The sequence below is a fragment of the Pseudophryne corroboree genome, chromosome 7, assembly GCF_028390025.1.
Source record: "Pseudophryne corroboree isolate aPseCor3 chromosome 7, aPseCor3.hap2, whole genome shotgun sequence".
Classification (NCBI taxonomy): Eukaryota; Metazoa; Chordata; class Amphibia; order Anura; family Myobatrachidae; genus Pseudophryne; species Pseudophryne corroboree.
In genome coordinates, this window is record NC_086450.1 from 60,210,996 (window position 1) to 60,230,605 (window position 19,610).

Below are 19,610 nucleotides of genomic sequence, written 5' to 3' on the forward strand. Positions count from 1 at the left end.
AACTAGTGGCGAGCGCAGTGAGCCCGCAAGGGTTTTCTAGCGCTTGCCCTGCTGCCGGCATTCTGGCAGACGGGGAATCGTATTTATTGCGCAAATTGTATTCATAGGAAGGCAGCTGTGTACATTAGAGGGAGCAGGTTTTCAGTACAGCTACGAAGAGTTTACTTTCAGTGGTCAACAATACTGCCTACAAGCACTGGGGTATCTGGTTCTATTTCCAACAAGTACTCTTATCTGTGTGGAGTTTGTATGTGCTCTTCGTGTTGCTCCAGATGCTACAGTTTCCTCCAATCTAAAAATATACGAATAGTTTAATTGGATGCTGACAAACAATTAACCCTAATGAATATGTGTGTGATAGGGAATATAGCTTGTAAGCTCCCCTGGGACAGTTACTGATGTGAATGACTGAAATATTCTCTGTAAAGCGCTGTGGTATTTATCTGTGCTATATGAATAACTGGTATTAAACAAATAATACTATATGTGTAGTGTTTAAGTATGCCGCATGTATATTCAGTGGACATGATGTTCAGGGATCCGGTCGTGATTCCAGTATTACAGATTCTAACAGTCGGAATACCAACGCTGGTATCTCGACGCTGGCGTTGCTGGGAATACCGACACCTGTCAGTAAACGCAATGCTGGCACCGGAACCCCGGCCCTGGGATCACAAAAGCCAGGATCATGACTGAGTGACTGCTGGCACAGCAGAGTGGTTAGCCATGGAGGAGGAGGAGGGGGAGGAGTTATGTTTACGCTGCGGGGGGGCGGGGTTAGAGTTAGGCTGTGTGGAGGGAGGGTTAGGCACCTCCGGGGAGGGTAAGGGTTAGGCTGCAGGGAAAGAGGATCAGGTTTAGGGTGCGGGGAGGGGGGAATTAGTGTTAGGAACCGCCGTGGAGTGTTAGGGTCAGTCAGTGGGTAAGGAGGGTTAGGGAGGTTAGGGATTAGGGGTAGCATAGTTATCGAGTAGGAGTCGGGATCCTGAGCGTCGGGACGCCGCTGTCGGTATTCTGACTGCCGGTATCCCAAGCGTTGGGATCCCAATACCATGCAATTTTCACTTGAGCTAATTAAAGTTTTAGGAACATGGAAAACTGGAAAGACCTGGGTAAGTGATAATACTGAAATCATGGAATTACCCATGTGTGTAGCTCATTAAACATAGTTGGGGTCTGCTATAGTAATGGTGGAATATAGTAATGGCTGCAACAGTGACCTCTGTGACTTGGTAAGAGGTGTGATTATGGTGACACATTCAGAAAGAGTAGTACAGTGGCATAGTGGTTAGCATTGCTATGTCCCCACAGTAAGTTTTGAGTTCACATTCCAGACAAGGCACTGTCTGTGTGTAGTTTGTACGTCTCCCTGTGTTTGTGTATATTACCTCCAAGTGCTTCCCACCTTACTGGTAAGTTAATTGGTTTCTGACAAAATATTAACCCTAGCGTGTAGGTACCTGTATGTGTGCGTGTTGTAGGGAAAATAGATTGTTAGCTCTGCTATCTGTTGTATAAATAACTGATATATATATATATATATAGTCTTTTGAGAAAAGAGGGCACTCACCAACAATTTCTTAAAAGAAGGTCAGAAGGTCATTTATTGATACATTCGTAGGTCGACGTTTCGATCACATCCCAGTGATCTTTGTCAAGACAACAAAGCAGTGTTGTGTGGTGACAGGGCACCAGAAGCAGTGTGCTTCTGGTGCCCTGTCACCACACAACACTGCTTTGTTGTCTTGACAAAGATCACTGGGATGTGATCGAAACGTCGACCTACGAATGTATCAATAAATGACCTTCTGACCTTCTTTTAAGAAATTGTTGGTGAGTGCCCTCTTTTCTCAAAAGACTATTATCAGGAACCCGAAATTCCTTGGAGTTGAGCACCACCGTGTTGTCTTCTAGTGATACAGTTCTGTGCGGATGCCCGTATATTCTATATATATATATATATATATATATATATATATATATATATATATATAAATAAATAAATACATAAGAGCATAATTGCTCAAGACAGCTCAACTTTTTTAATATTTCACAAGCAGACAGCTCAACTTTTTTAATATTTCACAAGCAACAATGTCTAAAGCTGGCCTTACACCAAAACATTATCTTTCCAATCAGTTAACTAGTAATCAGCCAGTGTGTGGGAGCAAACCGTAATCATTAATTTGCTCCAAAAAAAGCGTCAAAATACGTTCGGTCAAACTAGTGGAGTCACACACAAGGTCAACTGCTGCGAGGCTAATCTTCCTCGCCAGACGTTCATCGTCTGCAGATCCGCTCTGTCAGTCCCTCCATTGGTTACCGGTATTCTACCGTATTAAAGATAAAAATAAGAATTTACTTACCGATAATTCTATTTCTCATAGTCCGTAGTGGATGCTGGGGACTCCGTCAGGACCATGGGGAATAGCGGCTCCGCAGGAGACAGGGCACATCTAAAGAAAGCTTTTAGGATCACATGGTGTGTACTGGCTCCTCCCCCCATGACCCTCCTCCAAGCCTCAGTTAGGTACTGTGCCCGGACGAGCGTACACAACAAGGAAGGATCTTGAATCCCGGGTAAGACTCATACCAGCCACACCAATCACACTGTACAACTTGTGATCTGAACCCAGTTAACAGCATGATAACAAACGAAGTAGCCTCTGAAAAGATGGCTCACAACAATAATATTAACCCGATTTTTGTAACAATAACTATGTACAAGTATTGCAGACAATCCGCACTTGGGATGGGCGCCCAGCATCCACTACGGACTATGAGAAATAGAATTATCGGTAAGTAAATTCTTATTTTCTCTAACGTCCTAGTGGATGCTGGGGACTCCGTCAGGACCATGGGGATTATACCAAAGCTCCCAAACGGGCGGGAGAGTGCGGATGACTCTGCAGCACCGAATGAGAGAACTCCAGGTCCTCCTTAGCCAGAGTATCAAATTTGTAAAATTTTACAAACGTGTTCTCCCCTGACCACGTAGCTGCTCGGCAAAGTTGTAATGCCGAGACCCCTCGGGCAGCCGCCCAAGATGAGCCCACCTTCCTTGTGGAGTGGGCCTTTACAGATTTAGGCTGTGGCAGGCCTGCCACAGAATGTGCAAGTTGGATTGTGCTACAGATCCAACGCGCAATCGTCTGCTTAGACGCAGGAGCACCCATCTTGTTGGGTGCATACAATATAAACAACGAGTCAGATTTTCTGACTCCAGCTGTCCTTGAAATATATATTTTTAATGCTCTGACAACGTCCAGTAACTTGGAGTCCTCCAAGTCGCTAGTAGCCGCAGGCACCACAATAGGCTGGTTCAAGTGAAAAGCCGAAACCACCTTAGGGAGAAAATGAGGACGTGTCCGCAGTTCTGCCCTGTCCGAATGGAAAATCAGATATGGGCTTTTGTACGATAAAGCCGCCAACTCTGAAACTCTCCTGGCTGAAGCCAGGGCCAGTAGCATGGTTACTTTCCATGTAAGATACTTCAAATCTACAGATTTGAGAGGCTCAAACCAATGAGATTTGAGAAAATCCAAAACTACATTTAGATCCCACGGTGCCACTGGGGGCACAATCGGGGGCTGTATATGTAGTACACCCTTGACAAAAGTTTGTACTTCAGGCACTGAAGCCAATTCCTTCTGGAAGAAGATTGATAAGGCCGAAATTTGAACTTTAATAGACCCCAATTTGAGGCCCATAGACAATCCTGCCTGCAGGAAATGTAAGAATCGACCCAATTGAAATTCTTCCGTTGGGGCCTTCTTGGCTTCACACCACGCAACATATTTTCTCCAAATGCGGTGATAATGTTGTGCGGTCACTTCCTTCCTAGCCTTAATCAAGGTAGGAATAACTTCCTCTGGAATGCCCTTTTCTTTTAGAATCCGGCGTTCAACCGCCATGCCGTCAAACGCAGTCGCGGTAAGTCTTGGAACATACAAGGTCCCTGCTGAAGCAGATCCCTTCTTAGAGGTAGAGGCCACGGATCCTCCGTGAGCATCTCTTGAAGTTCCGGATACCAAGTTCTTCTTGGCCAATCCGGAGCCACTAGTATTGTTCTTACTCCCCTTTTCCGAATAATTCTCAGTACCTTTGGTATGAGAGGCAGAGGAGGAAACACATACACTGACTGGTACACCCATGGTGTTACCAGAGCGTCCACAGCTATTGCCTGAGGGTCTCTTGACCTGGCGCAATATCTGTCCAGTTTTTTGTTGAGGCGAGACGCCATCATATCCACCTTTGGTTTTTCCCAACGGTTCACAATCATGTGGAAAACTTCCGGATGAAGTCCCCACTCTCCCGGGTGAAGGTCGTGTCTGCTGAGGAAGTCTGCTTCCCAGTTGTCCACTCCCGGGATGAACACTGCTGACAGTGCTATGACATGATTTTCCGCCCAGCGAAGAATCCTTGCAGCTTCTGTCATTGCTCTTCTGCTTCTCGTGCCGCCTTGTCTGTTTACGTGGGCGACTGCCGTGATGTTGTCCGACTGGATCAACACCGGCTGACCCTGAAGCAGCGGTTTTGCCAAGCTTAGAGCATTGTATATCGCTCTTAGCTCCAGTATATTTATGTGAAGAGACGTCTCCAGGTCTGACCATACACCCTGGAAGTTTCTTCCCTGTGTGACTGCTCCCCAGCCCCGTAGGCTGGCATCCGTAGTCACCAGGACCCAGTCCTGTATGCCGAACCTGCGGCCCTCTAACAGATGGGCACTCTGCAACCACCACAGGAGAGACAACCTTGTTCTTGGTGACAGTGTTATCCGCTGATGCATGTGCAGATGCGATCCGGACCATTTGTCCAGCAGATCCCACTGAAATGTTCGTGCATGGAATCTGCCGAATGGAATTGCTTCGTAAGAAGCCACCATCTTTCCCAGGACTCTTGTGCATTGATGTACTGACACAGTTCCTGGTTTTAGGAGGTTCCTGACCAGTTCGGATAACTCCCTTGCTTTCTCCTCCGGGAGAAACACCTTTTTCTGAACCGTGTCCAGAATCATTCCCAGGAACAGCAGACGTGTTGTCGGGGTCAATTGAGATTTTGGAAGATTCAGAATCCACCCGTGTTGCTGAAGCACTACTTGGGTTAGTGCTACACTGACTTCCAGCTGTTCTCTGGACTTTGCCCTTATCAGGAGATCGTCCAAGTAAGGGATAATTAATACGCCTTTTCTTCGTAGAAGAACCATCATTTCGGTCATTACCTTGGTAAAGACCCGAGGGGCCGTGGACAAACCAAACGGCAGCGTTTGAAACTGATAATGACAGTCTTGTATCACGAACCTGAGATACCCTTGGTGTGAGGGGTAAATTGGGACATGCAGATAAGCATCTTTTATGTCCAGGGACACCATGAAGTCCCCTTCTTCCAGATTCGCTATCACTGCTCTGAGTGACTCCATCTTGAACTTGAATTTCTGTATGTACAGGTTCAAGGATTTCAGATTTAGAATAGGTCTTACCGAACCGTCCGGCTTCGGTACCACAAATAGTGTGGAATAATACCCCTTTCCCTGTTGTAGGAGGGGTACCTTGACTATCACCTGCTGAGAATACAGCTTGTGAATGGCTTCCAATACCGTCGTCCTTTCTGAGGGAGACGTTGGTAAAGCAGACTTTAGGAACCGGCGAGGGGGAGACCTTTCGAACTCCAACATGTAACCCTGAGATACTATCTGCAGGATCCACGGGTCCACCTGTGAGCGAGCCCACTGATTGCTGAAAATCTTTAGTCGACCCCCCACCGCTCCTGAGTCCGCTTGTAAAGCCCCAGCGTCATGCTGATGGCTTTGTAGAACCCGGGGCGGGCTTCTGGTCCTGGGCAGGGGCTGCTTGCTGCCCTCTCTTACCCTTTCCTCTGCCTCGCGGCAGATAAGACTGTCCTTTTGCTCGCTTGTTTTTATAGGAGCGAAAGGACTGCGGCTGAAAAGACGGTGTCTTTTTCTGTTGGGAGGGGGTCTGAGGTAAAAAAGTGGATTTGCCGGCAGTTGCCGTGGCCACCAGATCCGATAGACCGACCCCAAATAATTCCTCTCCTTTATATGGCAATACTTCCATATGCCTTTTGGAATCCGCATCACCTGACCACTGTCGCGTCCATAAACTTCTTCTGGCAGATATGGACATCGCACTTACTCTTGATGCTAGAGTACAAATATCCCTCTGAGCATCTCGCATATAAAGAAACGCATCCTTTAATTGCTCTAGAGTCAATAAAATACTGTCCCTATCCAGGGTATCAATATTTTCAGTCAGGGAATCCAACCACACTACCCCAGCACTGCACATCCAGGCTGAGGCTATTGCCGGTCGCAGTATAACACCAGTATGAGTGTATATACTTTTCAGGGTAGTTTCCAGCCTCCTATCCGCTGGATCCTTGAGGGCGGCCGTATCAGGAGACGGCAACGCCACTTGTTTTGATAAACGTGTGAGCGCCTTATCTACCCTAGGGGGTGTTTCCCAGCGCGTCCTAACCTCTGGTGGGAAAGGGTATAATGCCAATAACTTCTTAGAAATTAGCAGTTTTCTATCTGGGTTAACCCACGCTTCATCACACACGTCATTCAATTCCTCTGATTCTGGAAAAGCTACAGGTAGTTTTTTCACCCCCCACATAATACCCCTTTTTGAGGTACCAGCAGTATCAGAGATCTGCAAAGCCTCCTTCATTGCCGTGATCATATAACGTGTGGCCCTGTTGGAAAATACGTTTGTTTCTTCACCGTCGACACTAGATTCATCTGTGTCGGTACCCGTGTCGACTGACTGAGGTAAGGGACGTTTTACAGCCCCTGACGGTGTCTGAGACGCCTGAGCCGGTACTGACTGGTTTTCCGGCCGTCTCATTTCGTCTACTGACTTTTGTAATGTACTAACATTATCACGTAATTCCATAACTAAAGCCATCCATTCCGGTGTCGACTCCCTAGGGGGTGACATCACCATTACCGGCAATTGCTCTGCCTCCACACCAACATCGTCCTCATACATGTCGACACACACGTACCGACACACAGCAGCCACACAGGGAATGCTCTAATCGAAGACAGGACCCCCTTAGCCCTTTGGGGAGACAGAGGGAGAGTTTGCCAGCACACACCAAAAGCGCTATAAATGTATATAAACAACCCTAAAAGGTGTTGTTTTTGTTATAAGCGCTTTTAATATATAAATATCGCCAATTTATGCCCCCCTTCTCTTTGTTACCCTGTTTCTGTAGTGCAGTGCAGGGGAGAGTCCTGGGAGCCTTCCTCACAGCGGAGCTGAGCAGGAAAATGGCGCTGAGTGCTGAGGAGAATAAGCTCCGCCCCCTTTTCGGCGGGCTTTTCTCCCGGGTTTTGAGAAATCTGGCCTGGGTTAAATACATACATATAGCCTTAATGGCTATATGTGATGTATTCTTTGCCACTAAAGGTATTTAATATTGCTGCCCAGGGCGCCCCCAGCAGCGCCCTGCACCCTCCGTGACTGGTCAGTGAGAAGTGTGTAGCAACAATGGCGCACAGCTGCCGTGCTGTGCGCTACCTTCATGAAGACTGAAGAGTCTTCTGCCGCCTGTTTCCGGACCTCCGATCTTCAGCATCTGTAAGGGGGGTCGGCGGCGCGGCTCCGGGACGAACCCCAGGATGACCTGTGTTCCGACTCCCTCTGAAGCTATGTCCAGTAGCCTAAGACTCCAATCCATCCTGCACGCAGGTGAGTTGAAAATCTCTCCCCTAAGTCCCTCGATGCAGTGAGCCTGTTGCCAGCAGGACTCACTGAGATTTAAAACCTAAAAAAACTTTTTCTAAGCAGCTCTTTAGGAGAGCCACCTAGATTGCACCCTGCTCGGACGGGCACAAAAACCTAACTGAGGCTTGGAGGAGGGTCATGGGGGGAGGAGCCAGTACACACCATGTGATCCTAAAAGCTTTCTTTAGATGTGCCCTGTCTCCTGCGGAGCCGCTATTCCCCATGGTCCTGACGGAGTCCCCAGCATCCACTAGGACGTTAGAGAAATACTTTTACTCACATACAAGGCTATTAACCAAACTGCACCAACATACATCCTCTCCGCTTTGCACAAGATCTACCTCTCTCATCCACACGCATTACTTGTTCACACTCAAAATTACAGGACTTTATCCGGGCTTCACCCACTCTGTGGAATGCCCTCCCACGCACAGTAAAACTCGCCTCTAGTCTCCAAACCTTTAAACGTTCCCTAAAAACTCACCTCTTCAGACAAGCCTACCAAATTCCATGTCCACCCACATAACCTTCAATGCTTCCCTATCTAATTACATCCTCTCTGTACAGTATTCATAACATCACATATTTTGTCTTTCTTTACTCTCACACCCTCCTGACACTTGGCCAACTTTGTGGGGTATCATCATAGATACAACCCATTAAGAACCTAGCGATCTGGTGAACCATTATGCAATGGTTGGTTCTATATCGGAGTGGGAGAAGGGACCTTCTGACGTACCTAGGGGAGGAAACCCGTCACCAGGGGGAGGAGCTACGGCCGAACAAGGTACCCGAAAAGTACCCTCGCGGGCTCGCTTCGCTCGCCACGCTTCGGGCACGGTGGCTCGCTTCGCTCACCACCTAATTACTAAAGGTAATAGTTGGTGGCGTGGATACTAGAGCAACTGTACCACTGGTGTAGCTCCTCCCCCTTGTGTCGTGGCTCCTCCCCCTGACGGAAAAGGTCCCTTAGGCCACTTGGATCTAGCCTCAACCATTATGCAATAGGTAGCATCTATCCTTGTATATAGGTTCACTACGATATGCCGACGGTCGGGCTCCCGGCGACCAGCATACCGACCGCCGGGAGCCCGACCGCCGGCTTACCGACAGTGTGGCGAGCGCAAAAGAGCCCCTTGCGGGCTCGCTGCGCTCGCCTCGCTACGCGCGCCACACTATTTTATTCTCCCTCCAGGGGGGTCGTGGACCCCCACGAGGGAGAATAAGTGTCGGTATGCCGGCTGTCGGGATCCCGGCGCCGGTATACTGTGCGCCGGGATCCCGACAGCCGGCATACTGAAGACCACCCCTTGTATATCAATGCCTATTTCCCTATAGATTGTAAGCTTGCGAGCAGGGCCTTCCTACCTCTGTCTGTCTGTTTTTAGCCAGTTTTGTTCTATTACTGTTGTTCTAATTGTAAAGTGCAACGGAATATGCTGCACTATATAAGAAACTGTTAATAAATAAATAATAAAATAAATTATCGACTGATTTTCCCTGAGATCTGCGCATGCCCCACAGAGAAATAATTCGGAAAACGGGACCAAAACGGGAAATTTATTAAAAGTCGATTTTGATGATTTTTGGTCAGGCAATTACCCCATATGAACGTGTTTGTGGTCATCATCCTATCACGCTGATTGTGCTCTCCTGGATCCAGACAGTTCATCCGAATATCACAGGTCTATAAGTATATGGCCAAATCTAACCAAGATCAAGTTGCTATGCAGCAGGGGAGAGCAGCGTGTGTATGGCCAGTTGAAGATGATTCCTCACTGGGAAAGTGATCAGTGAGAGGGCAAATACAGTAGCTACCAGGAGACCAGTTATTGGGCCTAATTCAGACCTGATCGCTGAAGCAAAATTGTTCTCTAATGGGCAAAACCATGGGGGAAATTCTGAGTTGATCGCAGCAGGATTTTTGTTAGCAGTTGGGCAAAACCATGTGCACTGCAGGGGAGGCAGATATAACATGTGCAGAGAGAGTTAGATTTGGGTGTGGTGAGTTCAATCTGCAATCTAAATTGCAGTGTAAAAATAAAGCAGCCAGTAAAAACAAAATAACCCACCCAAATCTAACTCTCTCTGCAAATGTTATATCTGCCCCCCCCCCCCCCCCCTGCAGTGCACATGGTTTTGCCCTGCTGCTAAAAAATTTCCTGCTGCGATCAACTTGGAATTACCCCCCATGTGCACTGCATGGGGGAGGGGGGCAGATATAACGTGCAGAGGGAGTTAGATTTGGGTGGGTTATATTGTTTCTGTGCAGAGTAAATACTGGCTGCTTAATTTTTACACTGCAATTTAGATTTCAGTTTGAACACACCCCACCCAAATCTAACTCTCTCTGCACATGTTACATCTGCCTCCCCTGCAGTGCACATGGTTTTGCCCATTAGAGAACAATTTTGCTGCTGCAGTCAGGTCTGAATTAGGCCCATTGGCTGCTGTGATAAGGGGAATGTGTACATAATCTGGCGGCTGAGGTATGCTGGAGGCAATGGGGGTCATTCCGAGTTGATCGCTAGCTGCCGTTGTTCGCAGCGCAGCGATCAGGCTAAAAATCGGCATTTCTGCGCATATGTATGCACCGCAATGCGCAGGCGCGTCGTACGGGTACAATGAGCATTGTGGGTTTGCACAGAGTGTAACAAACATTCCAGTCACACGGCCAAACGCAGGAAGATTGACATGAAGTGGGCGTTTCTGGGTCGCAACTGACCGTTTTCAGGGAGTGCTTAGAAAAACGCAGGCGTGGCTGGGCGTTCGCTGGGCGGGTGTGTGACGTCAAAAGCCGTCCCTCCATCGTCAGAATCAACGCACACAAAGAGTAACTACAGGGCTGGTCTTGTTTTGCACAAAAAGATTTTGCAGGCGCTCTGCTGCACAAGCGTTCGCACTTCTGCAAAGCGAAAATACACTCCCCGGTGGGCGGCGACAATGCGTTTGCACGGCTGCTAAAAACTGCTAGCGAGCGATCAACTCGGAATGACCCCGTTGTGCTGTGAGCTGCACGGTTATTTTAATGTTAGATATTTCTGCACCATGGGCCTCATTCATGTTTGCACACAATGGCCGATGTTAACGCAATTGAGTGATTATTTGCAGGCGCTTATACTGCGCATGTGTCATGGTGCCTTTGTGATCGCGCTCGCACTGAGGTTTTTATCATAGAATGAATGACAGGAAGGGACTATTTGGGGGAGGTAACAGGGACTGGCAGCAGAAACGCAGGAGTGTCATGCCTGTTTTAGGGGGGTGTATGTGCCATCAGCTGCGATCATATACGTAGAGAAACATGGCTCCTGTATCGCTACTGCCGCAGCCAATCTGCATAGCCATAGACAGCCAATTTCCTCTTTATTGCGTATAGGCTGCATATGTGTACGCAGTTGCGGAAGAGTTTGCGATGGCTCAGGTGGGCATCTATTATCTTTTCTGGGCCGCAGCTTCACTTGCTAAAATAGTTCCGAAGCTTAAAGAATCGCAATAGCGTACAAACATGAATTAGGCCCAATGTCCAGAGTCTGCACTAAGGTCTATCTATCATTACTTTTCAATCCATCTTGCCGCAATTTGCAACAAGAAAAACCTAATTATTGATCATTGCTCCTCTGCCGGGACAGCGCATGCGACCAACCGCTGTCCTAATGAATATTTATGCCCCTTAAAACCCTCACTTTCATCTTTAATACTATACATGACGTGCTTAGTACATCTGCCCCTAGGGGAGGTAACCTGCATGACACGAGACACTGGTGGTCATTCCGAGTTGTTCGCTCGCAAGCTGCTTTTAGCAGCATTGCACACGCTAAGCCGCCGCCTACTGGGAGTGAATCTTAGCTTATCAAAATTGCGAACGAAAGATTCGCAATATTGCGAAAAGACTTTTCTGTGCAGTTTCTGAGTAGCTCGAGACTTACTCTTCCAGTGCGATCAGTTCAGTGCTTGTCGTTCCTGGTTTGACGTCACAAACACACCCAGCGTTCGGCCAGACACTCCTCCGTTTCTCCAGCCACTCCCGCGTTTTTCCCAGAAACGGTAGCGTTTTTTCGCACACACCCATAAAACGGCCAGTTTCCGCCCAGAAACACCCACTTCCTGTCAATCACATTACGATCACCAGAACGAAGAAAAAACCTTGTAATGCCGTGAGTAAAATACCTAACTGCATAGCAAATTTACTTGGCGCAGTCGCACTGCGGACATTGCGCATGCGCATTAGCGACTAATCGCTCCGTTGCGAGAAAAAAATAACGAGCGAACAACTCGGAATGACCCCCACTGTCCACACTTCAGCACCACACTGACTCCAAAATCCTAATGTGTCTTGCTCCCCGGATGCACTTTCTGTGAAACACACATTGGTGCCTGATGTTCGGAACTTTGCGTATGCCCCAGACACGTACTGCGCATGTGCAGTACAGGTATCCGATGTGGCACGCATATCGGCAGTAGACTGTCAGTGAGTGACAGTCTGATGCCATTTGGGGGTCTGGAGTCGTCGGCCTACATTTCCAAAAATGGAGGTGCGTCGTCGCTGTTGTTGAGGTGAGACAGGCCAGAATCTCCATGGGAGGACAGAGATTTCCTGGCCTCTTTGTTGGATCTGCAGCGGCCGACTTGCGTGAACCCATGGATCAGTCATTGAGGTTGTAGATGATGTGAAGTTGCGTTCTAGGTTGCAGGTCAGATCAGTAATGTATGCAGGAGGTGTGACGCCCCCTGCTGCATTACCATATTAGTGCTATCACTGCTGCTTCCATGTATTCAGTAGCCATAGCAACTCCACCCCATCTGATCACGCCCTTTCTGACTTAAAACTAAAAGGATCTGAGTACTGTACACCTCAAAAACCCCAAACAAGCCCCAGTCCCATCTGTAACATTCAGAGGCTGATTCTGAGTTTTATATAAAAGCAATTGACGTTACACCTGGACAAACCTTGTTGCAATGCAAGAGGAGCAAATACATATATATATATTTTTTTCTGTGCAGGGTAAATACTGGCTGCTTCTGCATGCAGACCACAAATCTTGGACAGCTTTATTTGTACACTGTGATTTATATTTAAGCTGGGATACACCCCTCTCACATCTCTTTGCTCGTGTAACATCCCCCACCCCCCAACATGGTTTGTCCAGGTGCAAAGTTACTTGATTTTATTTACTTTACTCCCAATTTAGAATCCAGTATCTATAGAAAACCAAAACAAAACAATGGAGCCTGTGTGGAGCCCGTGGACGGAAACATTGATGAGTACAGGCTGCCAGTACAATCGATAGTGTACCACGAGAAGGGGGTTATTAAAAACAGCCATTTGTATATAAAATAATAACAATTGTAGCCATGTGTCCTATTGCCGGAGGCTGGTGTTCATGCGGTGAGGCCCCCAGCTCCCGTAATCGCTGCAGCATCATTACATCATGATCGCAACGCTTATCAGGTGCTGGAAACCGCACTACATGCGCACAGCACGGAAAGAGTTCATGCAAAAGTGTGAGCAAGAGCCCTAAGGTAAGTAAAGTATCGCTACCCGTGGCGGAGGGTCTACGTTATACCAGGCATCTCCTGCCATGTGGCACCATAAGGATAGGTGTATGAGGACACATCTGTAAGTTACATAACTGTTTGGACTGTGTGTTTATCTTGGTGTGTATATTGTGTTGTGTTGTGTTGTGTAGTGCAGTGGGTGATGAGTACACATGAAAATCACGACATGTCCTTTGTGGGGGCCGCATCCCTGCAGTGAATGTACACACCCACCCCAGTCATATATCCACAATGCGGTGGCATATCCACACCCTCTAAATTGGCCATGTCCCACAACACCCAGATCCACCCAAAGTCTCACCGACCCCCTTCATGCCCCAGTGTGACACTGGGTGTATAATAAAAGATGAGTTGCTGGTCCCTCATCAAGGGGGAAATATATCAAACCTTCTGGGGTAGTGGACAAGTGGTGCCTCTACAGTACCCATTAAACCAATAAACTTCTAGATACAGTTGCATTTAGCTTGACTTGCATCCTACATTCTATAAAATAATAGATAAAAGCTGGTAGGTTGCTATGGGCAACCACGTGTCCACTTCTCCGCTTAAAAAGGTTTTACACATCTCCCCCTACAAAAAGAAGGCGTCAGACAGGAAATAGCATTAGTCCCTAGATTCTAAATATCACACAGGAAAATATTACGACCAGTTCAGTAATCAGGTTTTGATTAATCCCATGCTGAATATTCCTGATCAAACACACATGAACTAATGCATAGCGGAAGTCACCAGGAATAGTCTGTGATGGGCCAGAGTTTGCGTAAAAAGGGGGAGATGTATCAAGCCTTGCAGAGAGCTAAAGTGTAGAAGTTGCCCAAACCATCCAATCAGATTCTGTCGTTTGTCTTGCACAGTCTATGAAATGAGAGAAGCTGCTTTGGCAACTTCTCCAATTTATCTCTCCAAGGCGTGATACACCTCCTACTGTCACTTTCTGGAAAGAGTAAGAAATCTGGGTAGACAATATGAGGGTCACCACTAGTTCACCCTTGTGGCAGCTCCGTCAGGCTCAGTGTAGACAGTGTGTAGACGGCGTGGTTAGTTAAGTTGTCAAACCCCATTAAATCAGAGCGCTGATAGAGATCAGACTTGATAGCGCGATACACATGTGCCATCTGCCCGGCGTAGAGCTGGCTTTACAGGGAAGGCTATTTTAGGCTATGTCTCAGCAGGGAGCATTTCGGGCTACCCACCATAAAACCTAGGTCTCTACACTAGATTACAGTTTGATCTTCATATGACTATAAATATGTCTTTATATATAGTGCATGACAGACAGATTGAAGTCACCGTGTACTATGAGTGATAGCGATGGCCAGGAACCATTCTTGATTTGTTTCCTGGACACTGGCCAGCTATAAAGCCATCATTGTTCCAACAATAAGTACGGTAACTTAAGCAAGCAATAAATCAGTTTTGGTGTGCCAGGCCAACCCCCTCCATTCATCCATAGGGCGAAGGTTTAAAAATGTTTCCATATGCTGCTATGGGATCCGGTCTGAAGATCGACAGTGTCTAGGTCGACAATGTTTAGGTCGACCACTATAGGTCGACAGTCACTAGGTCGACATGGATGGAAGGTCGACAGGGTTTCTAGGTCGACATGTGCTAGGTCGACAGGTCTAAAGGTCGACATGAGTTTTTCAAAAAAAATTTTTCCTTTTTTTGACTTTTTTCATACTTAACGATCCACGTGGACTACGATTGGAACGGTAAAGTGTGCCGAGCGAAGCGAAGGCACCATGCCAGAAGCATGGCGAGCGAAGCGAGCCATGCGCCGGGACGCGGTGCACTAATTTGGGATCCCGGTCACTCTACGAAGAAAACGACACCCAAAAAAAAAAAATCCTCATGTCGACCTTTAGACCTGTCGACCTAGCACATGTCGACCTAGAAACCCTGTCGACCTTCCATCCATGTCGACCTAGTGACTGTCGACCTATAGTGGTCGACCTAAACATTGTCGACCTAGACACTGTCGATTTGATTAACCACACCCGCTGCTATACCCACTACAGCCTGATGACCAAGCTGCAGAATTATAACTGAATCAAAGCAAGCAGACACTTTGGGCGGTATTCAATTCTATTCACCCCCTTCCACACTCGTTCTGTTTCTGCTGACGGCATGGTGTAATTATTTCAGCTCGCTACCCCTGGGGTAGCGAGGGCGCCCAACCAGTTACGCAGCTGTACCTGATTACTATGTGCACGATACGCATGATAACCAGGAGCGCTTTAGAAACGAGATTGGGCGTGATATATCATTTGAATACCGCCCTCTTTGTTTCTCATTGATCACAGTGTTTCAGTGCAAACATAAAACTAAAGGCCCCCATACACTACAGCGGATATGCCTGAGGCTGAAGTCGGAGGCGATTTCCCTTGAACTCTCGCGGGAGCTTCCCTGGAGTGGTTCCATACGATTTGGTACATTTTGCATGCAATATATCTTATGCGATCCCAGCCATGCCTGCCGGAACCGACATATCACGAGTGCAGAAGTAACGACCTAGGGAAGCTGATCCGACCCTCACGGGAACGCGCATCAGATCGGAAACACATCCAAAATGCCAGATTTCACCCGATATATTGGCCAGAATGCCCAAAATTGGATGAAATCGGGCATTATCGTTCTAGTGTCTGGGGCCCTTTATAAGTAATTCTAGTAAATAAGCAACATTGGGCCGAAGTCAGAACCCAATCCAAAAGCTCACACGTTTCTTGAGATGATCAGCATATTGAGCGCCTGAATGGTGAACAAAGGAGAGAACGGCTCGCTCGCGCTGTCTGTGAAATCGGCATGTCTGCAGTCTGACTTCGGGGCCTGTTTGACACTTGTACTAAGCTTTGGAGAGAGATAAAGTACCAGCCTAACTGTCATTTTTCAAACACAGCCTGTAACATGGCAGTTAGGCTCTGATTGGCTGGTATTTTATCTCTATCCAGCACAGATGTCCGCATATGACGGCACTCTGCGTCCGACTCAAGCCGGCAATTGTTTTGTTAAGCGCTGCAAGACGTTTATTTCCTTCAGACTGTAGCCACAACTCTGACAGAATGAGATTCCCGCTCTCCAGGTTTTCATGCTGTCAGTCTACCTTTTCCCGGGACTAGACATCAAAGCGGGGAACGCTACAGTGTTAACAAGCAACAAAGGGGTTAACGTGGCTCTAATAACTGGGGCAGAAGGCTTAGGGCATCTCAGGCCTGACAGCAGCACCAGGTGACAGGACAGCTGGGAGAACCTTGTGTGAGTTGGTTTGGATGTGTGACAGGGAAAGCAGGACTCTCCAGGGACTTTTAACCCAAAATACGCCATAGAAGTTTCCAAGTCTGGGAACTTCTACTTCACTTAACACCAAGACACACACTAGTTGTCATTGCTAGCAGTTGTCAGGAGAGTCCGGGACAGCAGCTGGTGTGACGTCCACTGCCTACCCTGAGATTGTTACACAGCACTTCCAGAGCGACCCAATTATTTTGGGTATTGAGGTATAAATGCATAACATACATTATTATTATTAATATTATTATTATTATAATGTTCGTACTGTAACTTCAGCATGTTCCACAGTGCTACCCAATATTTATCAGCATAATCTAGAACTGGGATTTCTCTGGAAATATATTTGTTTCGTGCCAATAAGTGATCTTTTAATTGCTATTATAAATCTTAGGCTTATTTGATACTCCATTTGTTTACGTTACATATGTAATAAATACTTGGGCCCAGATTTATCAAGCCTTGGGGCGGGATGTACTAAGCGGAAAATGCGGTAAACCCCGTTTACCGCATTTTCCTGATGTACTAAGCCCCGTCCGGTAGGTCAGCGCCGCGGCGGGGTTCGGCGATAGTCCATAGAAGCCTATGGGCTTCTCTCCGCGGCGCTGTGTGAGGGATCCGATCGGATCTCTCCCAGCATGCCCTGCGGCCACCCCCGTAACTCCACGCATGCGCAGACTGACTCCCGGGGCCGAATCCCGGAAGTCAGGCTGCAGCTGTGCATCGCGGAGGACAGCTCTTATCGGAAAAGCTGTCCTCCGCAATGCTGATCGCATATGTTAGTACGTATGCGATCAGCATCGTGGCGCAGGGCGGCGATGGGCGGCGATGTACATTAGTACATCCCGCCCTTGGAGAGATAAATTGCACTGTGATAAAGTACCAACCGAACCAACCAGCTCCTAACTGTCATTTTTCAAACACAGCCTGTAACATGGCAGTTAGAAGCTAATTGACTGGTACTTTATCACTGTGCCATTTATCACTCTCCAAGGCTTGATAAATCTGGGCCTAAGAGGGACATTATCTAAGCAGTGATAAGAGCGGAGAAGTGAACCAGTGGAGAAGTTGCCCATGACAACCAATCAGCACTGAAGTAACATCTATAATTTGCATACTATAAAATTATACAGAGCTGCTGATTGGTTAATGGGGCAATTTCTCCACTGGCTCACTTCTCCGCTCTTATCACTGCTTAGTAAATGTTCCCCTTAGCTACATACAGTATTTCACCAGATATTGCTACATATTTACATACATATTTTTGTAGCATGATACTATATAAAAATCCCAGCTGTAAACACAACACGTGCTCTATAACGCTGCTTATATTGCAATTGCAGCAAAGATACAGTAAGTATCCAGACTCACCTCTCTAGCTATCTGATTTAAGGCCTGGTCCTCTGCGGACAGCTTCTCCCTGTTGGGGTGTCTTTTCCTTCCAGGGCCCTGGGTACCCATCTCCAGTCCAGAGGTAGTAAGTAGTGTTTGGCAGATCAGTCCAATGTCCGCATACAGCCTGTTGTGAATGAGCCCCCAGCCGCAGAGCAGTCCAGGCTAGCAGGTCTATCAGGGCAGAGGTGACAGGGCTTCAGCTGGCCTCCCTCCTTTACAGTGTGCCTGGTGATGTGAATGACTGACCTGTTCTGTGTAAGTGCTGCGTAATATGTGTGCGCTATATAAATAGCTGTTCATACTAATAATAAATACTAACAGTATTACTATTCTTTTGATATCTATTCCCCTTTTCTGGTAATGGTTTTACCCCGTTCCTTAGGACAGTTTATGCGGCAGTGCCCTGTATACTGCTATTTATGGGGATTTTGGACCATAATCCTCCCACATAACCCTTGTTATCTGGTACTTACAGTCACAATGTGTCTCCCCTTATCTGCACCATACATTGCACTGGGATATATACATGCTTATACCTCTTCTGCCCTTGTCACAGTGTGTCCTCCACTGATCCTGCTGGTTCTAATCCTTTGCTGCGCGCTGCATGCAGATACCTGGCTGTCATGTCTCCCAGCCCACTCTGGTCACAGAATCCCCCTCTATCTGCTACTGTGTCTAGCACTGAGATTGCAGGAGGAAATGGGTAAGATGTCCTTCCTCTCTGCAGGCAGGCTTCTGCTCTCCCCTCTCTCCCTCCTCATCCCTCTCCCCCTCAGCTCTGCAGCTGACATCAGTGGGAGTGGAAGAAGGGCATTGCAGGGGGAGGATTAGCCCAGTAGTATACATTGAATTTCTCTATTGGTCAAGAATGATATCCTATGTTATTAATGAAAGTAGTATGACTTATTCCTGTTGTAAATTACGACAGCAGTAATTCACATTTACATGTTTGCATGAAATATTTACATTTCCACACAAAACAAATACAGGTCTTTTTTCTGGGTACAATCATGGAGGGGGGGGGGGGGGGGGGGGTCCATACGGGGACCCAAGGTTCAGGGGGCCCAAGGATAAAGGACACAACAATTGAGGCCCTATTGCTTTTTACATTGTTTCTTCCAACTTAAGTAAGATAATAATAATAATAGTTTTATTTATATAGCGCTCTTTCTCCAAACAGGACTCAAGGCGCTTTACAGACATCAAAGTAAGCATAATACAGAAGATTAATACAGCAATACACAGGCATAAAAATGAAAACCTAAAATGCATAGAGTAATCATAATGCAGGATTGGTGTAGGCATTTTGGGTAATAACTTCCATGGGCTGTGTATTCCACCCTCACAGGGTACCAGGTGCGGCAGCCATCTTGGGCGCACAGCGTAGGATTACCCTGGGCGGAATAGTCCACCCCTAGAAGAGGTGACACAAAATGGGGGTGATTGCAGCGTCCTAACATTCAGAGTAGGGTACAAACAAAACTATCAGGTCCAAGATAACAATTAATAGGCCCCCATACCCCCCTCTCCTTTTACTCCGTAACATGGTCTGGTCCCTGTGGTCCGTGCTGTATTGCCATCATTACGCATGTCGCTGCGCTGATGCTTCCCTGTTTGTCCCTG

General features: G+C 47.3%; 1 protein-coding gene across 21 annotated transcripts in view; it reads right to left on the minus strand.

Annotated features, from left to right (window-relative positions):
- The window catches only part of LRRFIP1 (LRR binding FLII interacting protein 1), a 276,900-nt gene extending 258,141 nt beyond the window's left edge, over positions 1 to 18,759 (minus strand). For 19 of the 21 annotated variants that reach the window (XM_063933201.1, XM_063933200.1, XM_063933195.1 and 16 more), the window contains exon 1: positions 17,964 to 18,517. In XM_063933201.1, the coding sequence (XP_063789271.1) occupies positions 17,964 to 18,053 (90 nt within the window). In that variant the 5' untranslated portion in view covers positions 18,054 to 18,517. The other 2 variants (XM_063933181.1, XM_063933191.1) reach the window with 2 other exon arrangements.
- Positions 18,760 to 19,610: the final 851 nt, after the last annotated feature.